The 22,916-nt window shown below is 41.0% G+C and overlaps 1 protein-coding gene across 12 annotated transcripts in view; it reads left to right on the top strand.

Moving 5' to 3' along the window:
* Positions 1-22,916, top strand: part of MTR (5-methyltetrahydrofolate-homocysteine methyltransferase) — a 111,862-nt gene that overhangs the window by 16,035 nt on the left and 72,911 nt on the right. For 7 of the 12 annotated variants that reach the window (XM_066234651.1, XM_066234607.1, XM_066234642.1 and 4 more), the window contains 9 exons: positions 2,135-2,227; positions 4,145-4,251; positions 6,012-6,071; positions 6,776-6,870; positions 10,695-10,795; positions 12,701-12,762; positions 14,086-14,153; positions 16,391-16,470; positions 20,444-20,556. In XM_066234651.1, coding sequence (XP_066090748.1) covers positions 2,135-2,227; positions 4,145-4,251; positions 6,012-6,071; positions 6,776-6,870; positions 10,695-10,795; positions 12,701-12,762; positions 14,086-14,153; positions 16,391-16,470; positions 20,444-20,556 — 779 coding nt within the window. Of the gene's footprint in view, positions 1-2,134; positions 2,228-4,144; positions 4,252-6,011; positions 6,072-6,775; positions 6,871-10,694; positions 10,796-12,700; positions 12,763-14,085; positions 14,154-16,215; positions 16,278-16,390; positions 16,471-20,443; positions 20,557-22,916 lie in introns of those variants that run through there. The other 5 variants (XM_066234659.1, XM_066234668.1, XM_066234678.1 and 2 more) reach the window with 5 other exon arrangements.

The following is a 22,916-nucleotide window of genomic DNA, read 5'->3' as shown; positions in this document are numbered from 1 at the left end:
CCACTGTGCCACCGCCTGGTCAGGCTCTCTGGTTGTCTTATCTAGGTAAAGAGATACTGTCTTTGGAGCATTTTCCTCTCATATCACTGATGTCCTTGAAAGCTCTGTGTAGCACACAAAAGAGTGTGACATTGGCTTCAGCCTTGCAGGAACTTGAAAAGTGACTCCCCAAATAACTGACCTCCTGGCTGGCTGCCTTAAGAACCCTAGGGCAGCAGCTGGTGAGGGGTCTCAGGGGGAGGGAGAAGAAGAGGGGAGAGATATGGAGCCATGTAAGATATGGAAATGTGAAATTACTGCCAACAGGAAAGACAAAAGAAAACTGTTAGGAAGTTAGATGCGGCATACTAATAAAGGAAGACTGAGCAATTTATAAGAACTCTGTTTCTGCAAGATAATGTTTAAATCCATGGAAATGTGTAGACTATTACCCCAACTGAGTTGCAGCTCAGAGAATGTTCAACCAGCTAAAGCAGGGAAAGAGAAGAAAATTGTTCTTATTCCCACATAATTATTCAGTTTTGGAGAAGCTAAAGAATATTTGGGTATGTAACCTGTTTACAGGCTGGTGGTCAACTAGTTTTTAGTCTTCTCCAGTTAAATTGTAACATGTAACCAGGTTACTGAGCAGTTAAAATTATCAGAGGTAATGAGCAGAGTAGTTGCCCTGGCTTCTGTTAGCATCTGTAGCTATAATGTTTTCAGGCTCCTTTAGAAGCACCAAGACTCTTGCCAGGAGGAAAAGTTATTAAAGAATTATAAAAGTATGGCCCTGGCCAATTGGCTCTGGTAGAGTGTTGGCCTGGTGTATGGATGTTCCAGGTTCAATTCCTGGTCAGGGCATACAGGAGAAATTTCCATCTGCTTCTCCATCCTTCCCCCTCTTGCTTCTCTCTCTCTCCCTCTCATATTCCTTCCTGCAGCCATGGGTCAATTGGAACAAGTTGGCCCTGGCACTGAGGATGGCTTCCTGGCTTTCGCCTCAAGTGCTAAGAAGAGCTTGGTTGCTGAGCAATGGAGCAACACCCCAGATGGGCAGAGCATCAGCCCCAGGCAGGGGTTGCTGGATTGTCCTGCTCAGGGCACATGTGAGAATCTATCTCTCTGCCTCTCTTCCTCTCACTGAATAAAAATAAAAAATTTATTAAAGTATGATTTGATCTATTTCATACTTTAATTTCAGGCTTTATAATTGTTAATACTGACTTAATATTTTCCCCCAGTAAATGGCCTGAGAACATTTCAAGTTGAATGCTACTGTAAGGAGCTTTTGTAGAATCTATATGAAGTTTAGGATTTTCAGGCATAGGGAGAGAATTTGTGCAAATATAGCTATGGTGATAAAAAAAAAGGATTACTGGCCCTGGCTGGTTGGCTCAGCGGTAGAGCGTCGGCCTGGCGTGCGGGGGACCCGGGTTAGATTCCCGGCCAGGGCACATGGGAGAAGCGCCCATTTGCTTCTCCACACCCCCCTTCCTCTCTGTTTCTCTCTTCCCCTCCCGCAGCCAAGGCTCCATTGGAGCAAAGATGGCCCAGGCGCTAGAGTGGCTTTGGTCGCCGCAGAGCGACGCCCCAGAGGGGCAGAGCATCGCCCCCTGGTGGGCAGAGCATCACCCCTGGTTGGCAGAGCATCACCCCTGGTGGGCGTGCCGGGTGGATCCCGGTCGGGCGCATGCGGGAGTCTGTCTGACTGTCTCTCCCCGTTTCCAGCTTCAGTTAAAAAAAAAAAAAAAAAAAAAAAGATTACTTACTGAAATACTTTGAAGCCAGACATATGAGAGTTCAGAGTTTTTCGGATTGTCTTGGTAATAGTATGTGCACATGCCTCATATTTTATAATTTTTCCAGTGGGCTCTGGAACAGCCCCATAATCAAACTTGTATTTGTAGTAAAATCTATGAACCATCTCTCTAAGTGGGAGAAAGATTATAAATAAGCCTCTTGTTAGTTCAAGAGAGGTCAGCTTTTATTGTCAAATGAATTAAGAAAAAAGTTTGAGTATTTGCGCTTTTTGGATTTCAGAATTTTGGACAAAGGATTATAGGCCTATATCCTAGGGAAAGCTTATACCTTATTGGTTCACAACAAAAACCTTGAGCTGTTCAGATTTCACACTTGCTTTTCTTTTCCAAAGGAGTTAGGAGGTTTGTGGCGGGAGCTCTGGGTCCGACTAATAAGACACTGTCTGTGTCCCCGTCTGTGGAAAGACCAGACTACAGGAACATCAGTGAGTATTCCTCACATAACCACTGATCTTGAGCGAATGCCAGTGTTTTAGTAATCTCGACTTCTGTAAAGTGGGACCAATAATAGGGTCTATCTCAGTGTTATTGTGACTTAATCCACATAGAGGATTTACAATAGTCCCTGGAATATTATATACATCTAAAAATGTTAACTGTTATGTGTGTGTTTTGTTTTTAGCTTGCTCTTAAATGTGTATGGTGTTGTATTAGTTTTCTTTATCAGCTGTGGAAATAAAACCAATCAAAATAAACCTTTAAACTGACAGGTTGAGAAATGATGGACTCCGGACCTTGGTCTATTAGAGCAGCGGTTCTCAACCTGTGGGTTGAGCAGCGGTTCAAAACACAGGGGTTGCCTAAAGCCTTCGGAAAATACCTGTGGGTTGCGACCCCGGCGGGGGTCGAACGACCAAAACACAGGGGTCGCCTAAAGCCTTCGGAAAATACCTGTGGGTTGCGACCCCAGCGGGGGTCGTATTTTCCGATGGCTTTAGGCGACCCCTGTGTTTTGGTCGTTTGACGCCCGCCGGGGTTGCAACCCACAGGTTGAGAACTGCTGTATTAGAGAGTAACCCACTAGACTTCCATTTTATTTATCATAAAGCAATCCAAACTATGTAAATATACTAACATTACAAAAATTATAAACTATCACATATAAGTATACTTGTATTGAGATTTTACAAAAAAAAATAGACATCAAGTTCATTTTCTTAAGCATTGACTATAAAAAACAAACAGTTGAACTTCAGAGCCAGATAGTAATGATGCTATCTATGCATGGTAATGAATTTGTGTAGATGACAAGTGCAGGCAGGTGTGGCGGTAGGTTCTCAGTCACAGAACTTTCCATGCAGATACCGCACTTTGTTACCAGGCTTGCTCATGCTGATGCTCTCTTAGTGTAGGCATGGCAGTGAGTGCTAACCCATCCTTTCTCTTGTGCTGTGTATGATGAAGCACACTTGGGACAGTGAGCATAATGTGCTGTTTAGGCTTCTCTACTGAGTCGCTGAGCCTTTTCCCTTTTCGTTGGGAAGTAAAATGGGGAGAGGATGACTTCTCAGATGGAAATAGACAACTCAAGATATTTCTAATAAAAATTTTACCCAAGCCTGACCTGTGGTGGCGCAGTGGGATAAAGCGTCGACCTGGAACACTGAGGTCGCCGGTTCGAAACCTTGGGCTTGCCCGGTCAAGGCACATATGGGAGTCGAAGCTTCCTGCTCCTCCCCCTTCTCTCTCTCTCTGTCTCTCTCTCTCACTCCTCTCTCTCTAAAAAATCAATCAATAAATAATAAATAAATAAATAAATAAATGGCATAACTTTATTAAAAAAAAAATTTTTACCCAGGAGTGATTGAATACTTTTGTTTGAGACTGAAATTGCCCATCGGGCAGGTTTTTTCTCTGACAGAGTTGGTATCAGAGTGCGGGAGCCCAATCCACAGGACTGCTGTCTTTCATCACAGAGAGTGAGGGAATATGACTCGCCTGGTGATGGGTCCAAATCAGTGTGACATGAGTCCCCTCATACTCATCTCTTATGAACTGATTAAAGCCATCCCTGGAAAGAATGATCTGTCCTAAAGGTATCTACAGTAGGTACATACAGGGCCTAGGAAGTCCTGAGCTTCCCACTCACTCTTTCTGGCTCACACATGGGAAATGCAGGCTTTGTGCAAGCATTAGGAGCAACTGTGTTTGGTGTACTGGTTTAGCTTCCGTCCCTGCCATGTTTCTGTGTTCGGCTTCTGACAAAAAGTGCCATTATCCTTAAATTATGCATTATAAACCAGCAATATTTAGTTTGTAGGGGCCAGGCCTGAACTCAGCATGTCCTGGCTGTCCAGAGGATATTGATAACTGATATCCTAGATGTGGTTTATTTCTTACAGCTTTTGATGAGCTTGTTGAAGCGTACAAAGAGCAGGCCCAGGGGCTTCTAGACGGTGGGGTTGATATCTTACTCATTGAAACCGTGTTTGATACTGCCAATGCCAAGGTGAGTTAAGGGAGGAGAAGGGACAGGGCTGGGGCCGGGGGACTGTGACAAATCTCCCAATATAGCGAGAAGACAATAATAGCTGTTACTAACTGTAAATAAAATTCCTCTGTTCCATTTTATTCTTAACTATTTTTAACTGAGGTTAGTAGAATGGAAAAAAAAAAAAGCTTCAAAAGCTATCTTCTTAACTTTCAGAAAATGGTTTTTTAAATTATGAAAGCAAATATTTTCATGTATAGCTACTAGATGGCATATATGCATAGGTAAATATATGCACATGGTTCTAAATTCAAAAGATACATAAATATGTAGTGAAAAGTAATATCCTTTCATGTCTCTTGGGGACACTACTATTACCATTGTGGAAGTGCTGGTATGGATTCTGTGCAGGTATTAGCATGGGTATGTGTTTGTGTTCCTTACATATGTACAGAGGTACATAAGTGTATGCAGTGAAAAGTAAATGTCCTTATACCTGTGTTATTTATTTGTTGATTTGCTTTTTAATTTTTAGTTACAGTTGATACATCATTCTATTAGTTTCAGGTATACAACATAATGATTAGACATTTATATAACTTATGAAGTAATCCCCTTAATAAGTATAGTACTCACCTGGCACCGTACATGGTTATTATAATATTATTGACTCTATTCCTTGAACTGTACTTTACATCCCTGTGACTGTTTTATAAATGCCAATTTGTACTTCTTAGTCCCTTCACCTTTTTTTTCTCATCCCCACAACTTCCTCCCATCTGGCAACCTTCAATTTATACATTGTCTTTGCACAGTATATTTAGATAAATTTCTTTAAGTGAATTGCCAGGTCAGAGGGTTTGTGCATTGTTAATTTTGATTCTTAATGTCAAATTAGCCTCCTTCAAACCGTGCTTATTAAAACCCTAGTTACCAGCAGTGCATAGCAGTGTTGGTTTCATCACCTTCACTAACACCTATTATTACACTTTTGTTCTTTTCTGGTTTGATAGGTGAAAAATGTTCCTCACTATAGTTTTCATTCGTATTTTTCTGACTATAAATTAAATAGAACAACTTTGTAAAGTTTTACAACCATAGATATTTCCTCTCATGTGATTTGTATCCTGTTTCTTACTTGTTTTTGACTTTTGGTCTTTTTTATTGAATCTTTCCCTGAGGAATTCGTTCTTGTCAGTGATGAGTGTTTGACTTTATATGTAGTGGTAATGGTGATATAGTTGTGTTTTTTATTTGTTTGATTTAGTTTTTTTTTTTTTTTGGTATTCATTTCTTTTTTAAGTTTACAGCAAGGTATATAATATCTTCATTAATTTATTCATTTATTTTATTGAGAGAGAGGGAGAAACAGGAAGGGAGAGAGATGAGAAGCATCAGCTGGTAGTTGCGGCACCTTAGTTGTTCATTGATTGCTTCTCATACGTGCCTTGACTGGGGTGCTCCAGCCGAGTCAGTGACCCCTTGCTCAAGCCAGCAACCTTGGGAGGCTTTTTTATTTTAATTTTGATTGAGAGAAGAAAGAAAGAGTAGTTCTTCAGCTCCTCTTCAGAAGAAATGCTAGTTCCTGGGTGAACTTTTAACTTGAGCTGGATGCTAGGTTGTGCGTTACAGGGAGGACCCATTTCTTCTCCCCAGAGAATGCAACAGGGACCTCACCTGAAGAGGTCTTAGGAGAGCTAGCATTCAGACCAGCCAGGCAGACGGATCTTGGACACAGTCTCGCAAAACTAGTGATGATGCTCTTTTTCTCTGGACAGGCAGCCTTGTTTGCACTCCAGGTCCTTTTTGAAGAGACATATGCTCCCCGGCCTATCTTTGTAAGTTCTAAAATGTTGATGTTTTTGTTTTTTATGAATACTGTTATTTTGCAGGTAGGGTTTATTTTTTCTTGCATAGAACTATTGAGAGTATCTTTTAGGAACAGCCTACTTTGAGTTTTCTGTTCACCTCCCTCTTACCACCACCTCTTGGAGAAGAAAGTGAATCTCGAAGTGGTTGGTGGAAGGCACACTGGCTGGCTGAATTGGTCACCTGGAGCCAGAGGCTTAGAGACCCCTCCACAGGGCCTACAAGGGTGGCCTTACATGCTGACTGTGGAGTACCCAGCACTGAAGACAGCAGGTTGCCAGTTTATTAATTCAACAGGCAGACCCACCTGAGTCCTCAGGTTGCTTGTGAGAATAAAATAGAATCAAAACTAGGGCTGTGTCACAGCAGGGGGTCAGGCTAACTGAGGTTCTGTGGGAAGCCTCCTCATGAGACTGGCCATGTGAGTTCTGATGCTGTGTTGGTCATTGCCTTTGCCACCACAGCTTTCCCTGCCCTTTGCTTCCGTGGTTCACCACCTCCCCTCCTCACTTGGCATTTGTCTCTTCTGATCATCGTTGAAAATGCTGCCATTAGTTCCACAGCCTTCTTTCCTGCAAAAAACCCCCAGACAGTCAGCATACCCATTTTATTTTGTCTTTGTGACTGAACACTAAACTTGAATCTGTCTTGTTGACTGAGTTTGTTAATTCAGATTTCAGGGACAATTGTCGATAAAAGTGGACGGACGCTGTCTGGACAGACGGGAGAGGCGTTTGTCATCAGTGTGTCTCATGCAGACCCACTTTGGTGAGTCAGATTGTTTCCTTGTCTCCATCCCTTTTGGGAGATCTTCCCTGATGACCACAGAATGTGACTTCGGAGGGAATTGCTTCTGCATATTTCCACTGTCCCACCTGCATGGGATGTTGGCTGTCCTGGGAGTACATTCAGACTTTTCTCTAAAAGCGGTAGAAGACCATTGCCTAAATGGGTCTTTGAGGGCCTGGAGAGTTCTCTGCCTCTGGGACCAGCCAGACAGTTGTCTTTTTGTCTGTAAGTGCCCCACCACCACCACTTTACAGTGTAAGACTGTGCTTGTTGATTCAGTAATAAGATTTAAAAACTATTTTCAGCACTTACATTTTTTGCAATACTTGACAAAGTTTCTCGTTCCTTACTTATAGAACAATCAGAAGTAGTCAAGCTTGAAAAAAGATGGAAATTTTAAAGCTCAGATTTTTATTTTTAAAATTAAATGTCTTCCCCTAGCCAGAGGGCTTAGTTGGTTAGAATGCTATTTGATCCCTGGTCAGGAAACATACAGGAATCAACCAAGGAATGCATAAATAAGTAGAAAAACAAGTAGATGTTTCTCTCTAAAATAAATCAATCAATAAAAAAACTTTTAAGTTAATATGGCTTTTCCATTCTATTTTAGCATATCTCCCTAGTTTTCATAACAAAATGGTTTAAATTACATACTGTGAGTGCCATGGAAGTATATGCTGTTTTTCTCCTGTGCCTTCTCCATAAATGTGCTATTTATTTCTTCTGCCATGAAGCTGTGCTTGCCTTCTTTCTTTCACTTTCTTTCTTTCTATCTCTGTCACTCTCTCATTCTCTCTCTCTTTTTCTCTTTCTCTTTCTCTTTCTCTTTCTCTCTCTCTCTTTCTCTCTCTCTCTCTCTCTCTCTCTCTCTCTCCTGGCTCCGTGTTAGCCTTTAAGACTCATTCGAGAATTCTCTTCGTAGAACCTGCCTGTCTTCTCTCACCAGCCCCAGTTGATGTTCCTCTCAGAGCACGCTGTTTACTTTTACTATAGTTATTGCCACAAAATAGTAGTAATAGACATTTATTGAGAGCTTGCTGTATACCAGGCTCAGTTTTAAGTGCTTTATGAGAGTTATTTCTCTCTCTGGCAACAGCCCCTTGGGGTAGGTACTGCTGTGCACAGCCTCATCTCCAGGAGAAGGGAACTGAGACTCAGGGTTTGTAACTTGCTCAATAGCAAGTAAATAGTGGATCAAGGAACAGGGGAATGCTCCTAACCCTGGTGTTGGATACCACAATTCACCAGGTGTGTTATTTTTTTCCCACATTTTTATGTTTCTAATTTCAGGGCAGATCTTCCAGTTGATTTAGTGTGGTAATGTGATTTCATGAAGGCTGCTGCAATGTAGAATGCATCTTTATACTACTGATGGGGCCTGATAATTAAGAAAATAATTGCATTAAACTGGGCTGTGATTGGCTCCTTAACAGCTTGTGAGCTTTTTTATTTATTTATTTTATTTTATTTTATTTTTTATTTTTTTATTTTTTTTTTACAGAGACAGAGAGAGAGTCAGAGAGAAGGACAGACAGGGACAGACAGACCGGAACGGAGAGATGAGAAGCATCAATCATCAGTTTTTCGTTGCGCATTGCGACACCTTAGTTGTTCATTGATTGCTTTCTCATATGTGCCTTAACCGTGGGCCTTCAGCAGACCGAGTAATCCCTTGCTTGAGCCAGAGACCTTGAGTCCAAGCTGGTGAGCTTTGCTCAAACCAGATGAGCCTGCGCTCAAGCTGGCGACCTTAGGGTCTCGAACCTGGGTCCTCAGCATCCCAGTCTGATGCTCTGTCTACTGCGCCACCGTCTGGTCAGGCCAGCTTGTTTTTAGAGCAATCTCTGAATCCTCTGCATTTCTCTAGTGCTTGATAGAGTCCTTGTTGGTACATAGGAGGGATGCAATAAATGTTTAATGGAAAAACTAAAGATATGAATGTGTAGGGGTCTGTGAAGACAAACTTAATGTAGTTTATTAAAAAAATTTTTTGTGTTCCCTGAAACATCTTGAACATTTCTTTTCATTTTCTTCCCTCTTCCCCACCACATTACACTTAGGAATCCTAGTAAAAGAAAAAAAGTAAAATCCAAAATGGGGCAAAAGTAGGTTTACTTTTTTGTTTGTATGGAAAACAATACAATAATTAATACATAATAATACAAAAATAAACTTGGTGTTTCACGTGCTCACAACTGTAAGTCTATTTTTGCTCTACTCTGTAGAAAAAAGAAAAGATGGCCTGGGCCAGTTAGCTCAGTTGGCTAGAGTGTCATCACAAATGACAAGGCTGTGGGTTCAATCCTCGATCAGGACACACATGGGAAGTAACCAATGAATGTACGACTGAGTAGAACAACAAATGAATTCTTCTTTTCCCCCTTCCTTCTCTCTCTCTTTCTCTCTAAAAATCAATCATAAATAAAAAACTAAACCTTGGCTGGATAGCTCGGTTGGTTGGAGTGGTGTCCCGAAGCACAGAAGTTGCCAGTTCCATCCTTGGTCAGAGTACATACAAGAGCAGATCAATGTTCCTGTCTACTCTCTGTCTGTCTCCCTGACCCTCTCCCAGTAAAAAAAACCCCAGCAAAAACAAAGAAAAAAAAAAGATGGCATAGAATCCAGTCACTTCATAGTTAATTCTTGATTTCCTACAGGCCTCAGGGGTCCAACTGAGATATTTTAGAGGGGTTTCAGGCCTTCCACTTGAGTAACTTTCATCTGCTAAAGAGAGAGCCGCTTGGTTTTATAGATAAAGAAGCCAGCTTAATTTGTTTAATAATTTTTTTTTAGTGAGAGAGAAAGAAAAAGAGATAGACAGGAAAGGAGAGATGAGAAGCATCACAGTTGCTGCACTTTAGCTGTTCATTGATTCATTGATTACTTCTCATACGTGTCTTGACCAAGAGTTCCAGCTAAGCCAGTAATCCTGGGCTCAAGCCAGAGACCATGGACTCCTGTTTATGATCCTGTGCTCATGCTGGTGAGCCTGTGCTCAAGTCAGCGATCTCAAGGTTTCAAACCTGGGTCCTTGGTGTCTCAGGTCAACACTTGATTCACTATACCGCCACCTGGTCAGGCAAAGCCAGCTTAATTTATAAGAGGACAGATTTTAGCCTGACCTGTGGTGGCACAATGGATAAAGAGTCGACCTCGAGTGCTGAAGTCACTGGTTCAAAACCTTGGGCTTGCCAGGTAAGGCACATACGAGAAGCAACTAGTACAAGTTCATGCTTCCTGCTCCTCCCCCTGCCTTTCTCTCTTTCTAAAATCAATCAATAAAAATTTTTTTAAAAGAAAAAAAAGAATTAAGAAAAAGAGCAATTTTAAATCCTGGGTTACGTTGTAAGTCAGTTCTGGTGCAAGGAATAAGTCTTGGTTGTCTAGTCTCCCAGAGTGGCTTCCACATACTATTAATGTTTCTTCTACCTTCAACATTTTCCTTTGCTTTCTCTTTCTCTTAAGTATTGCTTCAAATCAAGTGTTTGTTAGCAGTGGTGGTTCACAGGCATTTCTGTTTTACAATATACCATTAACCTAACTGTGAACTTACTTCAGGAGTCACATCCGCGAGCAGGGCCCTTTAGCCTTAAGATCATCTGATGTTGGAGGTAGGGACGGGAGCAGTATTCAGTGCTTCAGGGGCCTTGAGGGACATGGCTTTCACTGTAGCTGCATAAAGTGCTTTGAGTCACAAGATTTATCTCCTGGGTTTTAGATATGTTCCTTCATTATAACTTTTTTTATAGGCCTACATATTTTGAATAAAAGAGGATGCTGCTAATATCTTCTTGTTTTTCCAGCATTGGATTAAACTGTGCTCTGGGTGCAGCTGAAATGAGACCTTTTATTGAAACAATTGGAAAGTGCACAACAGCTTATGTCCTGTGCTATCCCAATGCAGGTGTGTATGTCAGGGGAGCTGCACATGGGCTAATCCAAACACAAGATGTGGGTGGAGAGGGTTACAGATCTTGATAAAGGAGTTCGTTTCGTTGGTCTTGGTGTATAGTTAACACTCAGTAGGAATTTTCTAAATGGAGAGTATTTGGGTCTAGACCACTGTTTTCCCATTACACTTGAAGGAACAGTGTGGCTCAAACTGAAAGCTTCAGAATTAGACAAACTTTGAGGAATGAAACCTAGTGACATAAGTTACTAGAGCCTTGCTTTTGGTGACACTGCCTGCTTACCATGTGGAGGGTGGCCAGAGTGATTAGTGCAGGGACCATGAGAAGGAGCCTTCTTCTCCACTACCCTGTGCTCACAAAGAGCAGATAGAGAACCTTTGTGTCTTGTTACCTTCCTAGTGTCCTCTATATAAAAGTCACCAAGAGATTTGTAGATAATTCTTAAACTATCCAAATAGGTGTCATTCATTTTGGATTAACCAGGTTTCCTGGGGAATGTTTTTGAGCACTGCTTAGCTACTTAGAACTAAAAATTATTTTCCAAGCATTTCTTTTTCCTCCAAATATATACATTTTAACATACAATAAATTTTATTTCCCATGAGGAGCAAGGTAACTAGAAGGGAGTAGACCAACATACGGCCCGCAGGCTGGATCCAGCGCTCGTAATGAGTTTATGCGGCCCGCGATTAAATTTTAATATTCTCCGCTACTTTAAAAATCTCAGCTACTCAGAAGCGGAAGCGTCTTTGATTACTGGAAATCGAGATATTTAAGAAGATAGTGATATGTGGAAAAGAATTCCGTGTGTGACTAATGTAGGGTTAGCTTCCAATAAATAATTGGTTGAATGGATTTGCGATACTTCTTTATTTAAAAAAAAAATTCCATTATAAAGATTTACAACATTTGTACTCGTCTGTACTTGATATGAACTGTCTGACGTTTAGCGGCGATGTGAAACCCACATTCTTTTAGGCAGAGTTTGCCAGTGTGCACCCAAGTTCAAACAATTCATTATTTTTGTGGTCAAGTGTGCTGAATCAAGTGGCATTGTAGCTTAGACAATAGCTGCAGTTGATAACTGAAAACATGTCCAGGCTGTTTGTAAAACAAAATAATTGTTTTATTTGCAATATAACCCCTTCAAGCTCATTCTATTAATTAAATATTGTTTCGATTGATTGCAATAGTTTGGATATTTATATGGTATGTAATTATATTTTTATTAAAATATATTTTTATTAAAATAATATTGTATATTAAAATTTTTTTCACTCACATTTGTTCATAAACAAATTACATAATAAAATTTTGTTTACTTAAATGAATCTTTTTTGTATTTAACACGTTTAATTTTAATACTTTGTCCGACCCGTGAAAACAGTTTTCTTTCTAATCTGGCCCAGGGGCAAAAACTGTTAGCCACGCCTGGGGTAGACTATAACAAGAAACTGGATAATTAGATACATACTAAAGTCTCACTTGGGGAGATTTATTTGAAAGGAGGCTGGTTGTATTTTGTATTTTTAATTGCATGTCAGCGGCTTAATAGTTTGAAGGGTACTCCCCCAGCCTGATCCCAAGCAACTGGGTAATGAATAAGTTTCCTTTATGGGAAGGGGAAGGAATGGGGGATTCTGTCCCATATAGTAGTGATGCTTTTTTTTCAAATGGGAAAGAAATAGTGGATGTTTATATTCCTCTGTGACTTTCTTTTGTAGTGTCTGTTTACTGTGTTTAATATTTAGAATTGTTTGTTTTTTCACGTATTTAATGGTAATACGCCATTTAATTAGTAAATATAAAATTTCCTAACTTTTTAAGCAAAAGCCTTTCCAGGTACTATGCCTGTTTGTTAAGTAGTTTCCAATAATGGTTGCAATATGCTCTCTTAGGTCTTCCCAACACCTTCGGTAACTATGACGAAACTCCGCACATGATGGCCACGCACTTAAAGGTTACGAGTCTTCTTTCACTTGGTTCTTAAGAGATAGAGAAATGAAGTTAAATTAATTAATTTTATTGACTTATTAGGGTGACACTAGTTAACATAATTATATAGGTTGAGAAATGAAATTTTAGATTTAGAATATTTAGAAGCAGAATTTTTTCCTAAATAAATTCCAGTGTGTATATAATGAATAAAAGCTTAGTTACTCTGCTTTATGATGGTGGTGGTGGAGGGAGAGGCTAGCTGTCAGCATCCTTCTCCCCAGTTGGTACTGGTGGCAGTTGGAAAATTTCCAGTGAAGTCCAACTGAAACTAATGGAACCGTGATTCTCCTGCAGCCCTCCCAAATAGTGCCCCAGCCCCCATATCCTTACTTCTTATTGTCACCTCCCCCATTCTCTCCTATACACCTCCTGTTTTGGAATCCTGTAAGTCATGAGCCCATTCTACTCAACACCCTTCCTTATTACTAACCCCTGGGTCTCTTTTCCTTATTTATTGAATTTGTAGCTTCTGGCTCACTTTGTCTCTTAGACTATTTTTGACTTAATTCATATAACTTTAATCTTATATAGATGGTCTTTATATAGATCTGTATCTTATATAGATGCTCTTTTCAGTGTTCAAACTTCTCAGTTGCTTTATTCTCTCTTGTCCTTCAGACCAACCTGTGGTTAAACTTTGGACCCATACTGTTCTCTATGTAGCCAACACCACATGGGGTTATTGGAGCATTTGAAATGTGGTGTTGTGACTAACAAAACTTTTAATTCTTTAAACATTTTAATTAACTTAAACTTAAAAATTTTGTTATTTGAAAATGCATTATCTAGTACAGTGATTTTCAACCTTTTTTGTGCCGCGGCACATTTTTTACATTTACAAAATCCTGGGGCACAGCACCTACCAAAATGACACAAAATGCCACTCTTAACACAGTACATATTATACATATAGTTAATAATATAGTTTCTAAATGTATTTATACTCACACCTGACCATGTCTCACGGCACACTGGTTGAAAAACACTGATCTAGCACATATTCAGTCAGCTCAGCATATGGGTAAAAATCTTTATTATAATTAGATAAGCAAACAAGTACTTTATTACATTTTAAATGGTATAAAGGATTTCATAGTATCTGAACTGGATGAACTGCTTTAATGTTATATCTGGGGCATTAAAATTTTTGTATCTAGAGTTAAGTGTGTTTAGCTCTCTTTTAATATAAAATTTTCAGGAAATGTAGGATATTTCTCTGCTGAATGGGTAGTGGTGGGTTTAGAATTCAGGTGGCTTCTCTGGAACTTTCTTTTCCTAAATGCAGGACTTTGCCGTGGATGGCTTGGTCAATATTGTCGGTGGATGCTGTGGTACGACACCAGATCATATTAGGTAATAATCACTTCAAAATATTTTACCTTTCGTTATGGGATGAATTGTGTCCTCCCCAGTTTCATTTGTTGAAGTCCTAACCCCAGTTCCTCCAAATGTGGCTGGATTTGGAGATAGAGACGTACGTTAAAGAGGTAATTAGGTAAAATGAGGTCACATGAGGAGATCCTAATATGACTAGTGTCCTTATAAGAAGAGAAGATTAGAGACATATATAGAGAGGAAGGGACTATGGAAAGACACAGAGAAAAGACAAGCTCAAGAGAGAGGCCTTAGATAAAACCAGCCCTGTTGACACCTTAAATCTCAGAGTGAGAGCCTCCAGAACTTTGAGAAACAGATTTCTTCTATTTAAACTACTGTAGTCAGTCTGTGGTATTTCATTATGGCAGCCCTACCAACCTGAGATACCTTTATATTATGAAAAGTTCCCAAAATAAAATGGATGCCCCTGTGCCTATCACATAGTTTTCACAATTTTCAGCACTTACTATTCTTATACTATTCTTATTTTACATATTCTCCAACTTTTTTCCCCTTAGACTATTGTAAAGCAAATCTGAGATATTCTACCCTTAAGTGTCTAATTATGAATAGTCAGAGAGGAACGCCTCATATTTCTTGTGGGCAGGTACTTGCCTCCATTAGAGTCTCTCATGAAGGAAAAGACAGTAAGACCACAAGCACCTTGAGGTCAAGAGAAGTGTCTCCACCTGCCAAGCACACAGTTGTGGATTAATCCAGGTTGCTAAATGAAGCAGGAGGAAGGGGGTGTGAAACTAGAGCCTAGTGAAGTTGTGTAAGTCCTTGCAATTTTGTGGCTTTTGAGAGGATTGCAATTCAGTGGATGACAACATAGTTAGGACTGTATGTGCTTGGTTTTTTTTCTAAGAATGACTGGTGGTCATATTTTGAGCCAGTCATCTTATTGCTCTGAATCTGTTTTCATGTATAATATGTTCTCTGTATTGAATTACTTACTATTTCACTGCTTTTGTTGACTTCTGTGATGGATCCTATTAAGAGTCTGTCATTTTAAAACATCTTTTAAATAATCTCTGAAAGCTGTAAGTAGTTGAAGATAGCTTATCTTTGGATCTCTTTTTTTAAGGTTATCTTTTTTTTAAAAGTTGTTTTAAAAGTAAGTGTGTGTGGCCCTGGCCGGTTGGCTCAGTGGTAGAGTGTCGGCCTGGCGTGCAGAAGTCCCGGGTTCGATTCCCGGCCAGGGCACACAGGAGAAGCGCCCATCTGCTTCTCCACCCCTCCCCCTCTCCTTCCTCTCTGTCTCTCTCTTCCCCTCCCGCAGCGAGGCTCCATTGGAGCAAAGATGGCCCGGGCGCTGGGGATGGCTCCTTGGCCTCTACCCCAGGCGCTAGAGTGGCTCTGGTCGTGACATAGCGATGCCCCGGAGGGGCAGAGCATCGCCCCCTGGTGGGCAGAGCGTCGCCCCCTGGTGGGCGTGCCGGGTGGATCCCGGTCGGATGCATGTGGGAGTCTGTCTGTCGATCCCCATTTCCAGCTTCAGAAAAATACAAAAAAAAAAAAAGTGTGTGTTAATATGAATATGTACATAGATATATGTCTCCTTGTCTATCAATCTATCTGTGTGTGCACATCTATAAATAGTTTTTTCCAGGTTGATCAAAGACATAGTCTATTAAAGCTGATAAGGTTAAAAGAGTGTGAATAATTCAAATACAATTTCAGGAGTAATTATTTTGGAGTCTTAGTGATGTATTCCTGTGTACCCTCCCTTCCTGTGCATACTATGCTTAGAAAAACCAGACCTAGCGGATTTCATTCCTTTACCCTGGCATCTCCTCCTGTGTCTGCTGCTCCTTCTTAATGATGAAACCTTTCTTCTTTTGAACTACTGAGTAAGCAGCAAGAACATTATCTCCTGTGTGGATTTAATGAAGTGAAGGACATCTGGGAATGGGAGATGTGCTGTTTGCCTTTATGCAAATAGTTTCCTGTCTTTAGGTGCACATCTCGGGATCGGTCATGCACAGCAGACTGGGCAGGTGCAGGAAAGCTAGGTTAGCGATTCATTTTCTTCATTCCTGAGAAATTGTTGTGTAATTCTTCATTCCTGTGTAATTGTTGCTGCACATTTGGAACAAGGTGTATAATTATGCACATAATTGTGTTCAATAGACTTAATATCATAGCTGGAAATTAGTTTAACTTTATTTCATTCTGAATTAATGGATATAGTGTTTTCTCTTTTAACTCAGGGAAATTGCTGAAGCTGTGAAAACCTGTAAGCCTCGCGTTCCCCCTGCCACTGTTTCAGAAGGGCATATGTTACTGTCTGGTAAGGCATCAAGACATGTTTGTATGATTTCAGAAATTGTTTGTAGATTAATTTAGTATGCTTATCTTAAGTTGTAGTAATGTTTGGGCCAACCACTTGTTCATTATGCCAAAGAAGAATATATATTTCTTGGTACTTAAGTGAATTCTAGTGAAGAACCTTTTGTATTTCTAGGGATGACATTAACTCTTGGGAAAATGTGAATGGAGGCAGGTGATTTGCCCAGGTGCCGTTGGTTAGAATTAGAACTCACCTGGTCCTATCACTAAATGTGCACTACTTTGAAAACATACCCTTGTTTGTACCTAACAATTGTTTTCATCAGATTTGCTACTAGCTACTGAAAATTTTAAAATGCCAAGGTTTAATGTTTTATAATGACAAATATTTTACCTTCCTAGAAAATTTTGTCTCTAAAATATTGCTGTGGTCTCATATTTGTCATGTGTTCAGGACTTGACAAAGAATTGTGTTTATTTTTCTCTTTTGTCCTTAGCAGTCCTATAAAGTAAGCACCCTCCCTTTTCACAATGAGTTGTGATGTTCAGATAAGAAACATTGGTAAATAGTCCATTATGCCAACTATTAGAAAATAACTTAAAAATTTCCCTATAATACATTAGTGATATATTCCTAGATAGTATGTTTAAGCAAAAATATTGTGTAAATGGATTCTTAGAGAACCTTCAGATTGCACACATGGGATATTATGCACCCTAATAATTTAGAATTTAACATTTCTCTAAACTGAGATATTTTGTTCCTTATGTTCTCCTAAGAAGAGTGAAATAAAAGACTAGTGCCTGCAATAGGGGCACCCACTTTCCTCACTCAGAGTGTGCTGCACAGATTCAGGCTTGGTGAGTAAGGGAGGCCAGCTCCTAGCGGGCCGGGTCAGGCTGCCCTCCAGAGACAGAATCAGGTCAGAGGAAGCGGGCTTTGTGATACCCCAACAGAGTAGCTTTTGTAAGAAAGAGGTGTGGTTATCTAGTTTATTTCACCCTTAGATTTTAAAGTTATTAATTGACTTTAGCCAAGAGCTAACAATTAAAATTGTCAAACTTTACTAAAGTTTAAACAAGAGAACCATATAGATACAATTTTTGGGAAGAATTTATGTGTAAGAATAACAAAATCTTTTTTCTGATTTGAATTTCTTATACTATCTCTAATTTGCTTTAAAAATTATCTTCAAATAGATTTTAAAAGAATGACATCAAACACTTTTATTCTTTTATAAACTTCATAGTTTGATAAATGTATTTTTTATTTTTGTTTTTTTTTTAACTTTTTTTTTAGATTTTATTTATTGATTTTTGGAGAGAGGGAAGGGGGAGAGAGAGAGAGAGAGAGTGAGAAAGAGAGGGAAGAGCAGGAAACATCTACTTGTAGTAGTTGCTTCCTGTATGTGCCTTGACTGGGCAAGCTCAGGGATTCAAACTGGCAACCTCAGCATTCCAGGTCGACACTTTTATTCACTGCACCACCACAGGTCAGGCTGTAGTTTTTATTTTTTAGTTTTTAAAATTTATTTTTTTAGCATACAAGAGAGGTGGGGAGGATTAGACAGACAGGAAGGGAGAGAGGTAAGAAGAATCAACTTGTAGTTGCGTCACCTTAGTTGTTCATTGATTGCTTTCTCATATGTGCCTTGACTGGGGCACTGCAGCAGAGCCAGTGATCCCTTGTTCAAGCCAGCGACCTTGGGCTTTAAGCCTGCGATCTCTGGGCTCAAGCTAGCAACCACGGGGTCCTATCTATGATCCCATGCTCAAGCTGGTAACTCAGTCCTCAAGCCAGATGAGCCCATGCTGAAGTTGGAGACCTCAGGGTTTTGAATCTTGGTCCTCAGCATTTGAGGCTGAGCTTTATCCACTGTGCCACCGCCTGGTCAGGCAAATGTAGTTTTTAAATCAGCAACTTTAGAAGTGCTTTGTGTGAAATGCTTTTAGGGCACTGATGCAGGATCTCCTCTTCAGCATGTGGATGTAGCATCCCTCCTAGCCTGCCCTGTGGGCCTCGGGTCTGACTAGGGATCAGGGACACCTTGAGGTGGGCAGGGTGTAAGGGGCAAGGCTATAAGGGAAAGGGAAATCACAAGCCCAAACTGGAAGGAAATGGTCTTCCCAGTAAGTGAACAAATTACCCATCTGTATTCATTGTTTTCCTCTCCTTCATATCCATCTCTTCTACCAGTGCTTTGGCAAAGGACTCAAAAGCTATTTTCTTGCCCTGGCCGGTTGGCTTAGTGGTAGAGCGTCGGCCTGGCGTGCAGAAGTCCCGGGTTCGATTCCCAGCCAGGGCACACAGGAGAAGCGCCCATCTGCTTCTCCACCCCTCCCCCTCTCCTTCCTCTCTGTCTCTCTCTTCCCCTTCCGCAGCCGAGGCTCCATTGGAGCAAAGATGGCCCGGGCGCTGGGGATGGCTCCTTGGCCTCTGCCCCAGGCGCTAGAGTGGCTCTGGTTGCAACAGAGCGACGCCCCAGAGGGGCAGAGCATCGCCCCCTGGTGGGCAGAGCGTCGCCCCCTGGTGGGCGTGCCGGGTGGATCCCGGTTGGGCACATGCGGGAGTCTGTCTGACTGTCTCTCCCCGTTTCCAGCTTCAGAAAAATACAAAAAAAAAACAAAAACAAAAAACAAAATAAAAACAAAAAGCTATTTTCTTAAAAGCAGCTATGATTGCTGCTACTAATTTTGTTTGTTCATATATCTAGTCTCATTTTTACAGTGACATTATGGGACAGATATTTGTACTGTCACTATTATATAAGCTCGGTCTGTGAGCTGTTGTCCGAGTTGTTCACTGAGATGGCCAGGAAGGGCTTGAAGGCTTAAACCAAAGGCTGGCTGTCCTCAGAGGCTGCCTGTAAGCACCCAGCAAGACTCCTCCTGACACATTGAATATAATGAGAAGAAAAGCCTTTTTTGTACTGATACTTTATACTGTATATTTTTTTTTGTTGTTTTTTTTACAGAGACAGAGAGAGAGATAGACAGGGACAGACAGACAGGAACGGAGAGATGAGAAGCATCAATCATTAGTTTTTCGTTGCACATTGCAACACCTTAGTTGTTCATTGATTGCCCTCTCACATGCACCTTGACCATGAGCCTTCAGCAGACCGAGTAACCCCTTGCTGGAGCCAGCGACCTTGGGTCCAAGCTGGTGAGCTTTTAACCAGATGAGCCCACGCTCAGGCTGGTGACCTCAGGTCTCGAACCTGGGTTCTCGGCATCCCAATCCGACACTCTATCCACTGCGCCACCGCCCGGTCAGGCCTGTATATTGTTTTTACCTCAGTGTAATATATCCACATTTATTGTTTTGCCCCTAAATTGCCTGTAACGGAGCAGATGTTGTTACCCCTTGGCAAATAAATAAAGAGGTGCAGAAGCCCCCAGTGGCATTGCCCACTGTCAGCCCCCGAGTGTGGACCTGCCACAGTAACTCCTGTCTCTCAGAGTTCAGCCGGGCCCTTCCTGAGCCCATTCAGCCTTGCTGACTGTGGGTCCTGGACTTGGATCAAAGAGACATGGTAAAGCTGGTGGGATTAAGAAAGCTTGCTCCATCCGGCTGTAAGCTGATCTGTGTGGACAGCTGTGGAGCAGTCCTTTTGATTCTGACCTTGTGGCTTTTGCCCCAGACTATTGGTTAAATAGGAATATGATCTTTTTTTGTTTGTTTGTTTTTCTTGTTTGTCAGAGCTGGTATGATTCAGCTCTTTAGAGAAGTTTATAATTTAAAATCCTGAAGTATTTCTTCTTTGAGCATTCTGGTTGTAAATGTAGCTGCAGCATATGCGTTAATTTTCCAAGGGAGAAGGCACTGGTCCTTCCACATCGCATCTCCTGCCTCATCAGGTGGGCCATGGTACAGAAATGTCTTGACTTTCTTATGAGTACTTTCACATTCCGTCTGTCTCATGTTACCATGTACATTTTCAGAAATTTTTCAAAGTGCTTCTTTTTTTAAGGTCTAGAGCCCTTCAGGATTGGACCCTACACCAACTTTGTTAACATTGGAGAACGCTGTAATGTGGCAGGATCCCGGAAGTTTGCTAAACTCATCATGGCAGGAAACTATGAAGTGAGCATCTCAGTGTGACCCTTGCAGCATCTGCCATGTGTTTGGCTAGACAGCATGTAATTGAAACAGTTCTTTTGATAACCTTTGATTGGATATTAGCAGACCTGCTGGGAGATATAAGCGGGCAGGGGTGGTGGAAAGGTAAAGCTTCAGAAAATCAAAGCTGCTCTTATCATTACTTGTCAAAAAGTACTGCTTTTGGGTTATGAAGTGGGATGAGATGGGAAGGAACCAAGTTCTAACTATTTCTAATAATTGAGGGTAAAGCTTAAAATTTTGAGAATACTCTTTGTTTTGGCTTCTCACAAATACTTCTAGGGAAAGGGAGAGCCAAGAAAATTTTGAGTTTTTATGACCACATCAAGCAGTGACTAATGTGGTATTGATTCTGTTAGCCATAGACTGAAATAAATCTGCAAACACAAAAGAAAGGATGGGGCTCTGCATGGGAGCTTCACAGGAGAGTGTTTTTTTTGTTTTGTTTTGTTTTTTTGTTTTTTTTACAGAGACAGAGAGAGAGTCAGAGTGAGGGATAGATAGGGACAGACAGGAACGGAGAGATGAGAAGCATCAATCATTAGTTTTTCATTGCGCATTGCGACATCTTAGTTGTTCATTGATTGCTTTCTCATATGTGCCTTGACCACGGGCCTTCAGCAGACTGAGTAACCCCTCGTTTGAGCCAGAGACCTTGGGTCCAAGCCGGTGAGCTTTTTGCTCAAACCAGATAAGCCTGCGCTCAAGCTGGCGACATCGGGGTCTCGAACCTGAGTCCTCAGCATCCCAGTCCGATGCTTTATCCATTGTGCCACCGCCTGGTCAGGCCACAGGAGAGTGTTTTTAATAGCCAGAGTATTTTTAAGTTTGATCCCTATATGGAGGAACAAAATGCAGTCCAAACAGAACCTACCTTAAACATCTGGACAGTTTTTTTTCTTATGCAAATATGAAATTAAAAATGGAGGAATTTGGTCTGGGCTTTAATGAAGATTTATTTTATCATCGAACTTCTCTCATTTTAAGGTTTTGCCAACTTTAGGAAGTAGATCTTCCAGAAACCACTATCATAGTGGACTTTGTTTTAATTATAAAGAAAGGGCTCATTTATCATCCTTTCTGGACCCATTGATTACTCCTTCATGACCTCCCTCTGTGGCACATAGTTAGGGCCTGGTTACCTGATTCCTGACAGTTTCCATCAATCAGTCCTCTTGCCTTCCTTTCTACTACTGCTCATTGCCACATGTGCTTCTGTCATGGCCCTCCCCAGCTCAGAAGCTTTCACAGGTGGCTTATTTGCATCTAGGATAAAATCCAACCTTTATAGGCCCACATTCGGTCCTTCCACGTAGGCATCAAACTGCCTTCCCTTCCTGATCTGTCACCTGAACATTCCAGGGGGATTGTTCATATTGGTTCCCTTCTGAATCCTAATGACTCTTTATAGTATATAGTGTTCTTCAGTTGGCAGTGTTTCTATTTATGTGTTGATTTATAACCACTCTGTGGTGTCCCTTTTAGCCCTCAGATTTGATAGATTTCGTATGGAGAGCAGAGGGCACTTTAGGAAGAAGCAAAGAGATAGGAATAGTATCTTGTTTAATAAGGCCCATCATGGTGGTGCTTTGCATCATTACTTATTTAATCTCACAGACCTATTAGGTACTGTTACTATCCACATTTTATATGCTGTTGTTTCATAGCAACTAATGATAGACCCCCAAGTCCACCCACTCAACTGTTACCCACTCTTCTGTCTCTGCCTGGAGGACATAGGAGGAGAAAGAGGTAGAAGCAAGAAGAGATAGGTGGGAGTGGGTCCTCATTTGATTAGAGTTCCCTGTGAGTTAATGATTTGTTGAGAATCAAAGAGTGTTGGCTGGAAAGACTTCCAGTTTTGTCTTTTTGTTCAAAGTGTACATCTTTAAGATATCAGTTCATCTCTTTGAGCTGATTTGAGAGGGTTGGAGTTTCAAGATATTCTTCTGTGACTCATGAAATAGGAAGGGCAGGCAAGTATCAGCATCTCTGTTTTCCAAGCTGTTTGACCTCTGGTCTAACCAAGTTGCTTACTCTCTCTCTGCATCCTCTAGTCCATCCCCTAGGCCCCAGCTTAAGGCCCTCCCCAACGGAGCTTTCTCCATCTCAGTCCACAGAGACTTTGTTTTTCCTGGTGTCTAAGAAGTCAAGGCATGTGACTCACACACTGAAAATGCCAGTAGCTTTTTATATGACTGTGTCATATGCCCCCAGTGGGAAGTATGGTCTTCAAGAACAGGGTTACACATCTTTTTATCCTTTACTGTATTCAACACAATGCTGATACTCAAAATGTTTTGGGTCTTTTTTTATGTGCTAAT

The sequence above is a fragment of the Saccopteryx bilineata genome, chromosome 1 (assembly GCF_036850765.1).
Source record: "Saccopteryx bilineata isolate mSacBil1 chromosome 1, mSacBil1_pri_phased_curated, whole genome shotgun sequence".
NCBI lineage: Eukaryota > Metazoa > Chordata > Mammalia > Chiroptera > Emballonuridae > Saccopteryx > Saccopteryx bilineata.
This window is presented reverse-complemented; position numbering and strand designations above follow the sequence as displayed.